Consider the following 12,359-nt stretch of genomic DNA (forward strand, 5'->3'; position numbering starts at 1 on the left):
GCGCAGCAACAAAGACCCAACACCGCCAAAAATAAATAATTTAAAAAATAAAATAATAAAAGTAGTCATGTCAAATGAGCAAAGGCTTAGTGATGAGATGCCACAGAGTAAACACTGGTGGGGTTAAGCAAATAGTGAGGGGAAGTGGTTGATGAGGAATTGCGCTGGGCGCCTGGGGGATATAAAAAGCCAGGAGGGCTGTGAGAATTTACAAAGAGGGGCCTAAGAAGTAGGTTGAAAATGGAACCTTGACAGCAGTCCGCATCAAGAATCAAAGAAGGAAGTGGTGCCAGAGACCCTTTAGAAAAGATTCGAGACAAAGTGGGAAACAGGACCTAAATGTGTCATGGGCTGAGGCCTGTTTCTGGAAGAAGCTTTCAGCATCACACATTGGAGAGAGACAGCAAGTCACTGTAATCGATTCTTTTTCGAGTTCTTTCTGTTATAAAAACAATACTCACACAAACAAAAGTAACAAACTGAGCAGTGCAGAAGTGTGTCTCATAAAATGAGAACTTTTCCTCCCCTCACAATCCTTGTCTCCTTCCAGAACATTTCAAAGTGCAGTCGGACTCAAGGCTGTGGACAGAACATATACAATTTCACCTCTTCCTTCCTCCCTCAGACCTCATTAAAATTATAGTAATGGAATAAAAGTGGCTTAAATCAACAATAAAGAGAATAGTCAAAGAAATGAGAGAACTCAACAAATTTCTGGAAAGTGGAAAGGGAATGAAGAAATCGTAACATAAAGCAGGATGGAGAAGCCTCAGCCTAGAAGAATAAAAGCAGATGAGGGGGGATGTGGAAACTAAGATACCCTGAGAAAATTTCAGATACAAATGAGCACTGGAGAGAAGCATGGGGCTGAAAATTGGCATTAACTGAAAAACCCATTGGTGGCATAAAGAACCCCATCCCCTCCCCTTCACCCCCAAGCAGAACTCCTGGAAGTCTAGTGTCGAACCTTCTGGGCTTTCTGCAGCTAGAGCCTCCAGAACAGCCAGTGTCCTACCTACTCACTAGAAAGCGAACCTCTGGTCCACAAGCCCCACCATATAACCAGAGTACCTAAATACTTTGTTATGACTTCACTCTTAAATATGAAGAGACTGTCCAAGAATTACCATATATTTGATTAAATTCAGAAGCATAAAAGAAAGCAAACAAACAAACAAGCAGTAAGTCAGGCAGGGATGAGAAGAAAAATTTTTAAAAGCCAAGAAGATCCAAGCAGATATTAATATCCATGAACAACAAGAATGGATGCTTTGAAAAAGTGACAATTAGAGAACAAGAGAGAACTTGGAAGAGAAAGCCAAAGAAATCTCCCAGAAAATAAAACAAAAAGCCCAAAGGACAAATGGAGAACCATAAACATCACCTCTCTTTCCCACTTGAGTTTGAAACCAACTAAAAAATGAACAAGGGAGGTAGACAGAAGGAGTAACAGCGTCTGTTGCAGGACTGAAAAGAAGGCTGCACTGGAGGGTGCAGTTTTGAAGCTTCGACTCCACCGGGAGCTGGGCAGACTTACTCACCCCATCCCAGGCTGCGCACCGGGGCCCTGCAGGGAGCCCCCTTGCTGAAGGGCAGGAGCTGATCATAACTCATCTGCTCCACAGGCTGGCAGATGCCCAAAGAGAAGGAACCCAGGCACACAAGCCCTGCTCCTTCTTCTAAACTCACCAGTTGGATAAGTCAGTTGTCCTACCCTGGGGAGAAATGAGTAAGGGGATGGAGAGAGCCAGGAGTGTTAGTCTAATGGAATTTATTCCTCAAGAAGCCAGGAAGAAAGTATTAAAACTATAAAAGAGAAAATATGAGACATGGAGGATTGAGTCAGAAGGTTCAGCAACTTGACTAATTAGAATGCCATAAAGAGACTAAAAAAGTGTGGGGGGGGTGGGGGTGGAATATTAAGAGAAAATTCTCAGTGCTGAAGTTTCTAGATCGAAAGGGCCCACTGAGGGTTGAGCAGGACTAATTTTTTTAAAAAATCCTAAATATATCATTGTGATATTTCAGAACACCAAGGATAAGGGAAGGTTTCTAGAACCTTTCGTGTGGGGGGTGGGGGTGGGAAAGTGAAGTGAAAACAATAATGAGTTGCCAGAGAATCAGCCAGGCATCAGACTTCCCATCTGTAAACTAGAGACCAAAGCCTGTGGAGCAATAACTTCAGTTCTGAGGGAAAATTATTGTCAACCCAGAATTTTATAACCAGCCAAACTATTAGCCAAGTGTGAAGGCTGAACAAAGACATCTTAACACACAAGATTCAGAAAATGCATCGCCCATGTGCCTTGAAGGAGTTACTCAAGCAGGGGCTGCAGCGAAGAGAAGGAATGAACCAAAAAAAGAGAAAACATGGCATCTGGCAGAGCAGAGTGTCCACCTAGGAGGGCATGATCCCAGCTGTGTCCAGATGGGACTGAGAAGATGCAGGACCACAGAACCTGCAGGAAACGGGGGGAAGTAATGGAACAGGTGGAATGAGCCTGAGAGTGGAAGACATTAGGTTGCAGTAAACACACTTGGTAGCAAGTAAAGTGAGAAAAAGCCCAACTTCACTCCAGCAACATTCTTCTTCAGCACAGAGGCAATGCTATTGGATCAGAGATTATAAAATGCAGTCCTTGGTTATGCAGTTAACTGTTTGACATCCATCTTTACTGTTCTGAGTTTTTAGATTCAACATCTAGACATACCATGAGAGACTTAACTATTGTTACAGAACTTTAATGCTCTCATCTTTGTCACCACAAAAGGACAAGCCTTGTACTTAATAAATGAATGAATGAATGAATAAAATCAATGTCATGAAAGACAAAGAAAGGCTGAGGAGCTGTTCCAGACTATAAGAGACATGATAACTAAGTGCAACATGTGATCCTGGGCTGGATCCTGGACGAGAGAAAACAATAGCGCTTAGAAGAAGGAAGAGGAGGAGGAGGAGAGGAAGGATGAGAATGAGGAGGAGCAAGCTGCGGGGGGGGGGGGGGCGGGGGGGAGGGGAAAGGAGCGAACTGTGGGGGGGGGGAGGAGCGAGCTGCGGGGGGGTGGAGGGAGCAGACATTATTGGGACAACTGGCAAAATTTGAAGAAGGTATGTAGATTATAGTATCGTACCAAAGATGTTAAATTTCCTGATTTTGATAATAGTATTGTGGTATTTCAGGGTTAAGAGATGCCATGTCTACAATGTACTCTCAAACATAAGAAATTTATGTATCTAGACTATTTTCTCTCTGTGCGTGTGTGTGTGTGGAAAATGACAAACCAAATAGGACAAAATATTTAGTAATTGGCAAATCTGAGTGAAGAGTTCATTGTACTATTCTTGCAACATTTCTGTAAGTTTGAAATCATTTCAAAACAAAAAGTAAAAACAGCAAAATCTATTAGTAATCCTAAAAAAAAGAAAGAAAAGGACAGGCCCTGCTGACAGAGACTGGGAAGAAGGGGAGGAGGAAGGAAGGGCTACAAATATCCTCATCTCCTAAGAAAAAGCACCAGTAACTTTTGGAACTAGAAGAGGGGTAAGGGTGCTCCTTGAAGTCAGAGCGCTCATCAGAACCAACCGTTACAGAACCATGTTGGGAGCTGGGTGAGGGAAATGAGGTGTGAATTAAGTTCTCACCCCCCACAAGAAGTCTATCAGGAACTATCTAATGTTGACCCATACGTAAACAGAGTGACTGGCAGAGCTGCCAGACTCAGCTGCGCCAGCAGTGCGTGGTGCCCCTCTCCAGAGGGCTCCATTCACTGCACTGTCACTGTAGATTTGTTTAGTTATGAAGAGAATTTTCTGGTGGATGTCCGTATAGTATCTGGAGGATGGGATGTCTTTCTGTTTCTCACAAAGCTGGCGGTCAGCTAGCACAGAACTGGTCGTATAGACATTTGGGGAACCACCACAAGGGCAGAATGCATTAAAAGTGACCGCTCTGGGGTTGTGCCGTGCAGACCGGGAGGGGAGATAAGAGGAGAGGGTACAGCACAGGGCTATTGCTTTTCACTGTCTTTTCTGGACTATTTGATTTTTTCAAATCATGCTCACATAGTTCTTTAATTTTAAAATTTGAAAGTAATAATTAAAAACAAACAAACACAAAAAAGCCCCAGACTGGCAACGCCTGGGATGTATGTCTCCAGGTACCCCCCACCACCCCCGACCGCTTCGTTCGCTCATTTCCTTTAAGGTGCAAATAAAAGGTCTGCAGCCGCTCCATCAGCGGCCTGCGGGGGAAGCCCACCATTCCCTCAGCCAGCGCCTCCCGAGACCCCGGGGGAGCGTCCCTCTGGGCACGACCCTCCACTGCAACCTGTCTCTCTGAGAGCGCTTGGCTTCTACTCCACTGGTCGCCATCTTTCGTGCCCTCCAAAGCAGCACTAGCGCAAACTGCTGCTTGTGGGAAATTTTCCCTGGAAGTCAGAACATTTTGGAGACATAGGGTAGGACACAACTTCTAATTCAGTCATGAGATATCCCAGTTCCTAGGACCTAAGTCCTAAGACCGACCCCTCCACGAGAATTTCTCACCTGCTCCGGCCCTCCGTGGGCCCCGGACTCTGGCCGTGGTGCGCGGGCTCCTTTCCTCCTCCGCTGCTTTCCCAGGTGTGGACTTGATTCTCAGCCTGGCTGCGTATTAGAAGCACCTGAGACCGGAAGTACCATCAAGTCTAGGCCCCACCCCCAGGGCAGGTTCTGGTATATTCAGCTCCGGGAGAGGCCAGGGTCTCTGTGACCGAAAGGGTCCCCAGGTGATTTTAATGTGTATCCAGAAGGAGAACCACTGCTCGGCTCTCTCTAGGTGCCAGAGAACAATCCCCAAATTCCTGGGGTTTTTTTTTGTTTTTTTAACTCTTTCCAGATCAAGCAGCCTCTCAAACGGCAGCCAGATTATAAATGAACATTCTTTCCCTTCCTTCTTCTCTGTGTATGCACACATACGCAGGCCTTTAAAAAGTGGATCATACCACATATACTGTTCTGCATTTTGCTTTTCATCTGACACCCTTTTATATTGTAAGAATGATCTACATCATTAATCAAAGACCACATCGTATTCCTTTATTAAGTACATACCATAATTTGCTTAACCCTTGTCCTGTTGATGTCATTTGGTTTTTTCCTAATATTTTGCTCTTGCTAATTATGCTGCAGTGAATATCCATGTGGGTACGCATCCTTCAAAACTTGTGCAGGTATTTCCAGAGTGTAATCGCAAGGTCAGAGGATACCGTACCTTCTCACCAACAGTTTGTTATAGCATCCCCTTTCCATACTCTTACCAACACCAAATATTATCAAATTATCAATCTTTTTACTATTTGCTAACCTGCTAGGCAAAGAAAAAAAAGGTGTTACATTGCTTCAGTTTGCATTTCTCTGATTACTAGTGAAGTTGAACATCTTTTTGTCTCTTTGTTGGTACTTTGTATTTCTCCTGTGAATGGCCTGTTTCATAGATTTTTGATGACAATTAGTTTGGAAGATGCAATGTAATTCCTCCCCATATCTCTACTTCTTTTCTGCCCCATTATAATAGGTCTCTAGTATTATTCATTTAATTCTTGATTTATTCAAAAGGATAGAGGGAAGCAGAGTATGCACAATTCAAAAGTTGAGAAAAACACAGTGCAATTTATATGAAGATTTTAAATGTGTTTTTAGAAAGAGCATGGATCTGGGAGTGAGACATATCTGATTCACATCCTAGTCTGCCTCTGTCTAGCTGGGTGACTCTGGGGAATTTTACTTTCCTCACTGATCCCGGGTTTCGTGGGAAAAACAATCCGCTTTGCCTAATCATGGTAATTAAGTAAGATAATGGGCGGAGCCTGGCACATAGTGCAGTACTCACTATGTGGTGCGTATTATTATAACGTTATTACAACATTTGAATATTGGAATTCTTCCAGACTAGGCAAGCTTATCGTGAGCTTCTCCATCCCATTTCTTACTCTTACCTCAACTACTGTCTAAGTCCCTTCCCTCTGCCTCGCTGATGGAGTGGGGTATTGCCCTCTTCAAGGTTAAGGGTTTGAATTTCAAGTCTGCAAACCTGGGACATAGAAGAGGTGGAGGTAGCACCCAGGTGTGACTGAGCACTTCTCGGACTGTGTGTTAGGAATGGGGCCTGGAGATGCAAGCAAACCCAGTGCCAGAGAAGGTGTCTCACTTTCCCCCTTGGTTAATTGTCAAGCCCGTGATTAATCCACAAGCAAGAACTGACCTAGAGTCTGTCGTACAGAGTGAAGTAAGTCAGAAAGAGAAAAACAAATACTGTATGCTAATACATATATATGGAATCTAAAACAAACAAACAAAATGGTTCTGAAGAACCTAGGGGCAGGACAGGAATAAAGACGTAGGGAATGGACTTGAGGACACGGGAAGGGGGAAGGGTAAGGTGGGACGACGTGAGAGAGTGGCAGGGACATATATACACTGCCAGATGTAAAATAGATAGCTAGTGGGAAGTAGCTGTATGGCACAGGGAGATCAGTTTAGTGTTTTGTGACCACCTAGAGGGGTGGGAGCGGGAGGGTGGGAGAGGGAGGGTGGGAGGGAGACGCAAGAGGGAGGGGATATGGGGATATATGTATACATATAGCTGATTCACTTTGTTATAAAGCAGAAACTAACACACCATTGTAAAGCAATTATACTCCAATAAAGATGTTAAAAAAAAAACAAAAAAAGAACTGACCATGGTTCCAGTGGAAATACTTTCGCTTATAAGTAACAGACCCCGGGGACACTAAATAATGAGGAAAACTTAATATCTTGGATCCCGAGAAGTCTGGAGGCAGGGCAGGGCCACAGTGGGTTCATTCAGGCAGTTCAGCAACACCCTCCAGAACCCAGTTCTTCCTATCCTTCCAGACTGCCGTCTGCAGCTTGTTGCTTGTCCTGCATTGGCTGCCTCATGTCCTAAGGAGGCTGCTGCAGAAAGCTGCATCCAGAGACAGAGAAAAGGACTTTCTCCCCTTTTAAAGAGTGAAGAAACCTTTCTTACAAGCCTCCCAACAGACTATTCCTAACATCATATTGGCCCAAATTGAATCATCACATGCCCTCTGCCGAAAAAAATCAGTGGCAATTAGTATTATTGATTTGGGCTGCTCCGGGTCAGAGAGAAGCCGGGCCGCTTCTGAAGCACGTGGCTGCCCAACACCTGAACAGAAGTTAGCAAGGAAGAGGGAAGTGGCTGCTGCCACTCAACAGTGAATGACGATGATGATCAACAGGGTGTACGACTGCCACGGCTGTGCGTATTTATAAGGGCTCACAAGGTGTATTTTAAAGTAATATGCAAACCCTTCAGTTAATCAAATAATTAATATGTAAGCCCTTCCATTTGCATATTTTAAATTAATATGCAAACCCTTCAGTTACCAAGTTCGAAATTTGCAACCTGGAAACCTAGTATTACAAAGAAAGGGAAGTAATATTTCCTGTTATTTTTAAATCTAGGAGTATTACTTATGAGTAAATAACCCAGCTTTTAAAGGAATAAGCTTTGAAGAATGAGCATTCATAGTCAATTCCCAAGCACTTGGCATGGAGTGAGTTCTGTGTGGCTCCATCTAGATCTTAGGATAGAGGGCTCCCGGACAGGTGACCCAAATGGGGCAGACTGGGGGAGCCAAGACGGCCCTCCTAGGGGTGTTTCTCTGGCAGAGGCCTGCTGTCCAAGTCACCCGGTGAGCCTCATACCAAACACCTGGAATATAAAGATAGGGGGGCAGGGTGTGGGCCATATGGGGAGTGTAGTTCCAGAAAAGGAGTTCATTCTAAGAAATCCTTTAAAGATGCCCAGATCCCTGGGACCTGGGAGACCAAACTAACGCCATTTCTCCTGCTTCCTTCTCTGTCCTTCACTCCAAAGCCGGCTCATCCTGAAGAGGACAGATTTCAAATGTAACAGGGCACAGTCCTCCATGGGGGGCAAAGCGGGAAACCTGTGGTGCCAAGGCCCGAGCTGGGAAGGGGATGAGTGAATGCACAACTGTGGAGCCACCATGCTGTCTTGGCTCCTTCTAGAATGCTTTTGTGGGCCTGACCTTCTGGAGTGATGAACATTTCTGCACACGTAGTCCCATTGATACTAGAGCCTTGTTCAGAAACTGAGTCTGTGGAAGAGGAAACACCAGGGCAGAGTTACCTGGGGTGAGGCTCCGGGGAGGGAGAGGCAGCCTGGAACATTGGTTTCTGTGGAGTGGGGTGGAGGGTGAGCTAGGGTGCTGCAGGGAGCTCCACCTGGGCTGCATTTTGGAGCCACCCATACCTAGACCAATTATACCAGAACCTCAGGGAGTGGGCTGAGCAAGGTTCCAACTACCACCTCCAAGTTCTTAGAAATAGGTCTCTCAATGCGTTACCCTAAGAATTTTGCTCCTAGTGCCACCTTGAATAATGTCATCAAGGGGTTTCATTCCCCTTCTACCTATGCCCCCCACCCTAGATACCCTCTGTCTTGGACATGCCAATGGAGAGGATGGGGACCCTCAAAAGGCAGGTTTCTCCTCCTCTGCTCCATGACTGAGCTGAGAATCAAAGGCTCAGACTTGAGATCTCCAAGGCCCGTCTCTCCCACTGCCTTTCTGAGTGTCACTGTGCTTTTGGTATCTGATGAGGGAGCCCCTAATCATCCCACTTGCCTCTGCTTCCTCTCTACGAAACAACAGAGCGAGCCCAGCCCTGCCTGCTAAGCTGAATAACTTGGGCGAAGTTGAGTGATAATCTCCCAAATTTAATGTCACCCTGAGGGTCACCAACTGACTTTCCAGTGTACCCTGACTCTGTCCTGTACCAGCTGTGTCACCTCGGACAAGTGTTTAACCTCTGTAAGTCTTGCTCCTCAATCACTGCAAAATAAATACTGTAGCACAGGATCGTTGAGAACAGGGTCATCAGGATAGAGTTCAGAAAGCATTATCACAATGCCCAGAACATGGAAAGCACCTCAGAAATAGGAACAATCACTATTATTGTTCTATTGAAAGAAAACGGGCTTAGCGATTACTTTGTTAATTTGAGTAATAGTATACATTTCCAATATATTGATAGTAAAGCTATATATTTTTAGAAAATACTCTAATTCATTCCCTCATTCTTCAAGCTGGCCCCATACCCCAGTAAATTCAAATTAGTGGGGCTTTTGTTATCCCCCTAGGGAAGCTCGTTCGCAGTCAGGCGCTGCCCCCCGCCACCTGCTGCAGTGTGGTATGGCTGAAGAGATCAGCAAATGACCCCAACATCTCCCAGTCCTGAGCCCCAGGATCCTGGGTCTTTGGTCACTTCTTTTTTTTCCCTTTTAAAAAAAATTTATTTGATTGAAGTATAGTTGATTTGCAATGTTGTGTTAATTTCTACTGTGCAGCAAAGTGATTCAGTTATACATATATATACATTCTTTTTCATATCCTTCACATGTACGTGCTGGAGTCCGCCTCCACTGAACTTGCCCGTCTTCTCCCATAGGCTGTAAAGCGGTTCTTGAAACAGGAGTGCAAGTGTCATGGCGTGAGCGGCTCATGTACCTTGAGGACCTGCTGGCTGGCCATGGCCGACTTCAGAAAAACGGGCGATTATCTCTGGAGGAAGTACAACGGAGCCATCCAAGTTGTCATGAACCAGGATGGCACTGGTTTCACTGTGGCTAACAAGAGGTTTAAAAAGCCAACGAAAAATGACCTCGTGTATTTTGAGAATTCTCCAGACTACTGTATCCGGGACCGGGATGCAGGTAAGTTCAAAACACTTTATTCACAGCACCTAATTATTCCAACAATCAGCACTCTGCAATTTAAATGCAGAGTTAAAATTTAAGTGCAAAGTTCTGTATTTTCCGCCTGCCAATCTTATAAGCGCAGTCTGCTGCCTGCAGATTCAAAGCTCAGGTTCTTTATAATTCATAGTTAAAGTGCACAGAGAGCTCTCCTAAGCACCTGGAGAAACCGGTTGATGATGTGCAGATTCTGGAGAAATGGGAACCCAACAAGAATGCACATGGCAAAAAGTCAAAGTATGCAGATTAGCAAAATTCTTCAGCCTGGACAGAACTCTAATTAGTGGGTTAATGTCCATATGTATAGAAACACAGCATCTTTCCTGTGATCCTGAGGCTGAGAGGAGGACAGCTTTGCGGTGTATCTGCTGCCCCTTTAAATCCCACCTCTGTCACTGTGGAGAGGGTCCCAGGGATTTACAGTTAGCCTGTTCTGAAATCCTCCATACTTCACACTCCCTTGCTCTTTCCACAATGCTCAGAAAGTTGCCAAATACTTGAAAGCAAGAATTCATCCCCACTGGCTCAGCTGTCGGTGAGCAGTGGAAGAGGGCTGCATAAGAGGCAGTTCGTTTATTAAAGCCACACCCTTCCCTTGACGACGGCACCTTTTCTGTCCTGAACTCACTCAAAGAGCAGCTCCGTCAGCCTTAGCACAGCTGTTGCCACCTGTGGGTTTTATACGCGTGCTTTCCTCCACCTCTTGCCCCTCCCGGTCAGCACTGAACTCCTTGCTTAGCACAGTCCATGCAAAGACTCTGGTACAAAATACAAGTACTTGTACTCTCCACTGAGTACAAGTCTCAGTGGAGAGGAGGTGATGGAGAGCCCACAGCCAACTTGGCTGAAGCCAACTTTTCAGACTTAGTAGAAAGCAAGGGAATTCATTACCAGGAAAAACATCCTAGAATTCAAATTCTGAGTTTGTTTTTCATTCCAAAGTAATTGCAAAGGAAACAGTAAAACAGTGCAGACGTCAGCAGCTCCTATCACAGGTCTGACCAAGAGGCATGATTACCAGGGAATGTCACAAGAAGTCCAAAGCCTCTTCTTTGTCCCCGAGTGGTTGGATTTCCTTCATGGTTTGATGAGCTGGTTCTTTGCAGCACGGGAGCAAGTTTGTACATGCAGCCTCTGGATTAATAACTGCTGAGCGAAAGGGCCAGATGCTGTGCCCTGCTGCATTCCTCACATGCTTTGCGACCTCTAACAAGTCATCCTACCTGTCAGGCCAAAGTTTCGCCGAATCCCCAAGAAAGCTGTGCGTTGGTACAGTAGGGTCCCAGAGGTCTGGGTCCCTCTCTGCCATTAGCTAGCTGCTTAACCTCAGGCTCCTCAGACGGGCAGGGGGCTCATGACATCAGGATCATCTTAGGAACTATGTACTGACTCCTGTGTGCCAGGTACTGGGCTAAGACCATTGCACACATGGTCTCATTTAATCCTTAGAGCCTCCCTATGACATCAGTGCGTTGGAACTGATTACTGAAAAAAAAAAACGACTAAGAAGAGGGTGGCTCCTGGTTGATCAACACCAACCAAGAACCAAATTCACATCTTATTTTTTGAGATCAGATAAGCACCGTGGATATCATCATCCCTATTGTACAGATGAGAAAAGTGAATGACCAGCTCAAGATCTCATTGGTCTTGGAGGGTACGGATGTCCAGCTGTCTGACCCCACAGCCTGTGCTCCTAACCCTAACACTGCAACTTGTCCTTACCTTTCTCCCAGGGCATGTATTATGTGAAAGGCCTGGTGAAGCAGAAACCTCATTTTAAACATAAGAGGACCTGCTTCCTCGGGACATCTTTTCTGGTTTTTTGGATTGAAGCAGTTTGCACAGTGAAGCAAGTGGTTATGCTCGATGAACATTTAACTGCTTCGTAGATAGTCACTGAAATAAAGACCTTACTTTCTCTTCCCCACAAAGGAGACGCAGACCCTGCTGCGTCTTCAGGATACTAAGTTATTCCCGTACACTTTGCTTTTTCTACTGCCTGTATCAGAACACAATTCTGTTTCTCGATCCTAAAATAGCAGACACATCTACAGCACCTGCCACGTGTTAGGGCTTGATCTACATTCTCTCACTGAGTAAGGTGGGTATGTTATTATCCCACTTCATGGGAGGGGCAACTGAGGCTCTGACAGGCAGGCTATGGATTTTGCCCAAAGACTCTTGATGGGCATGAGGCAGAGTAGGGACTTGAGCCCGAGTCTCCGCACGCTTGTAACCATTTTACTCTGCCTCCCAATGCACCAGCCGCTGGGCACACTGCTGCAGGTGCGGGCTTTCTGAGGGAGGCTATATAATTTACCCCCTCTCCTAATTTATTTCTGCTCTATTTTAGGCTTATTTTAGCTTCTCTGATTTAAAAAGATGTGAATTGGGTTCTGGGTTGGTGTTGACTAACCAGGAGCCACCTTACTATTTTTTAAGTAGCCAGTACCATTGTTTTAGATCAGATTTCCACTAAGATTCCTAGGTTAGTCATAACTTGTCTGAACTGCACTTGATGCCTTTATTTTTCTGCCTAGAAAAATGCCAGAG

General features: G+C 45.2%; 1 protein-coding gene across 1 annotated transcript in view; it reads left to right on the top strand.

Annotated features, from left to right (window-relative positions):
• Window positions 1–12,359, top strand: part of WNT2 (Wnt family member 2) — a 44,142-nt gene that overhangs the window by 15,937 nt on the left and 15,846 nt on the right. Inside the window, exon 4 of the mRNA XM_022582614.3 lies at window positions 9,497–9,761. Coding sequence (XP_022438322.1) covers window positions 9,497–9,761 — 265 coding nt within the window. The remainder of the gene's footprint in view (window positions 1–9,496; window positions 9,762–12,359) is intronic.

Source organism: Delphinapterus leucas, chromosome 9 (assembly GCF_059928025.1).
Source record: "Delphinapterus leucas isolate spDelLeu-1000000601 "Yukka" chromosome 9, BTC_Dleu_Yukka2, whole genome shotgun sequence".
NCBI classification, from domain to species: Eukaryota; Metazoa; Chordata; class Mammalia; order Artiodactyla; family Monodontidae; genus Delphinapterus; species Delphinapterus leucas.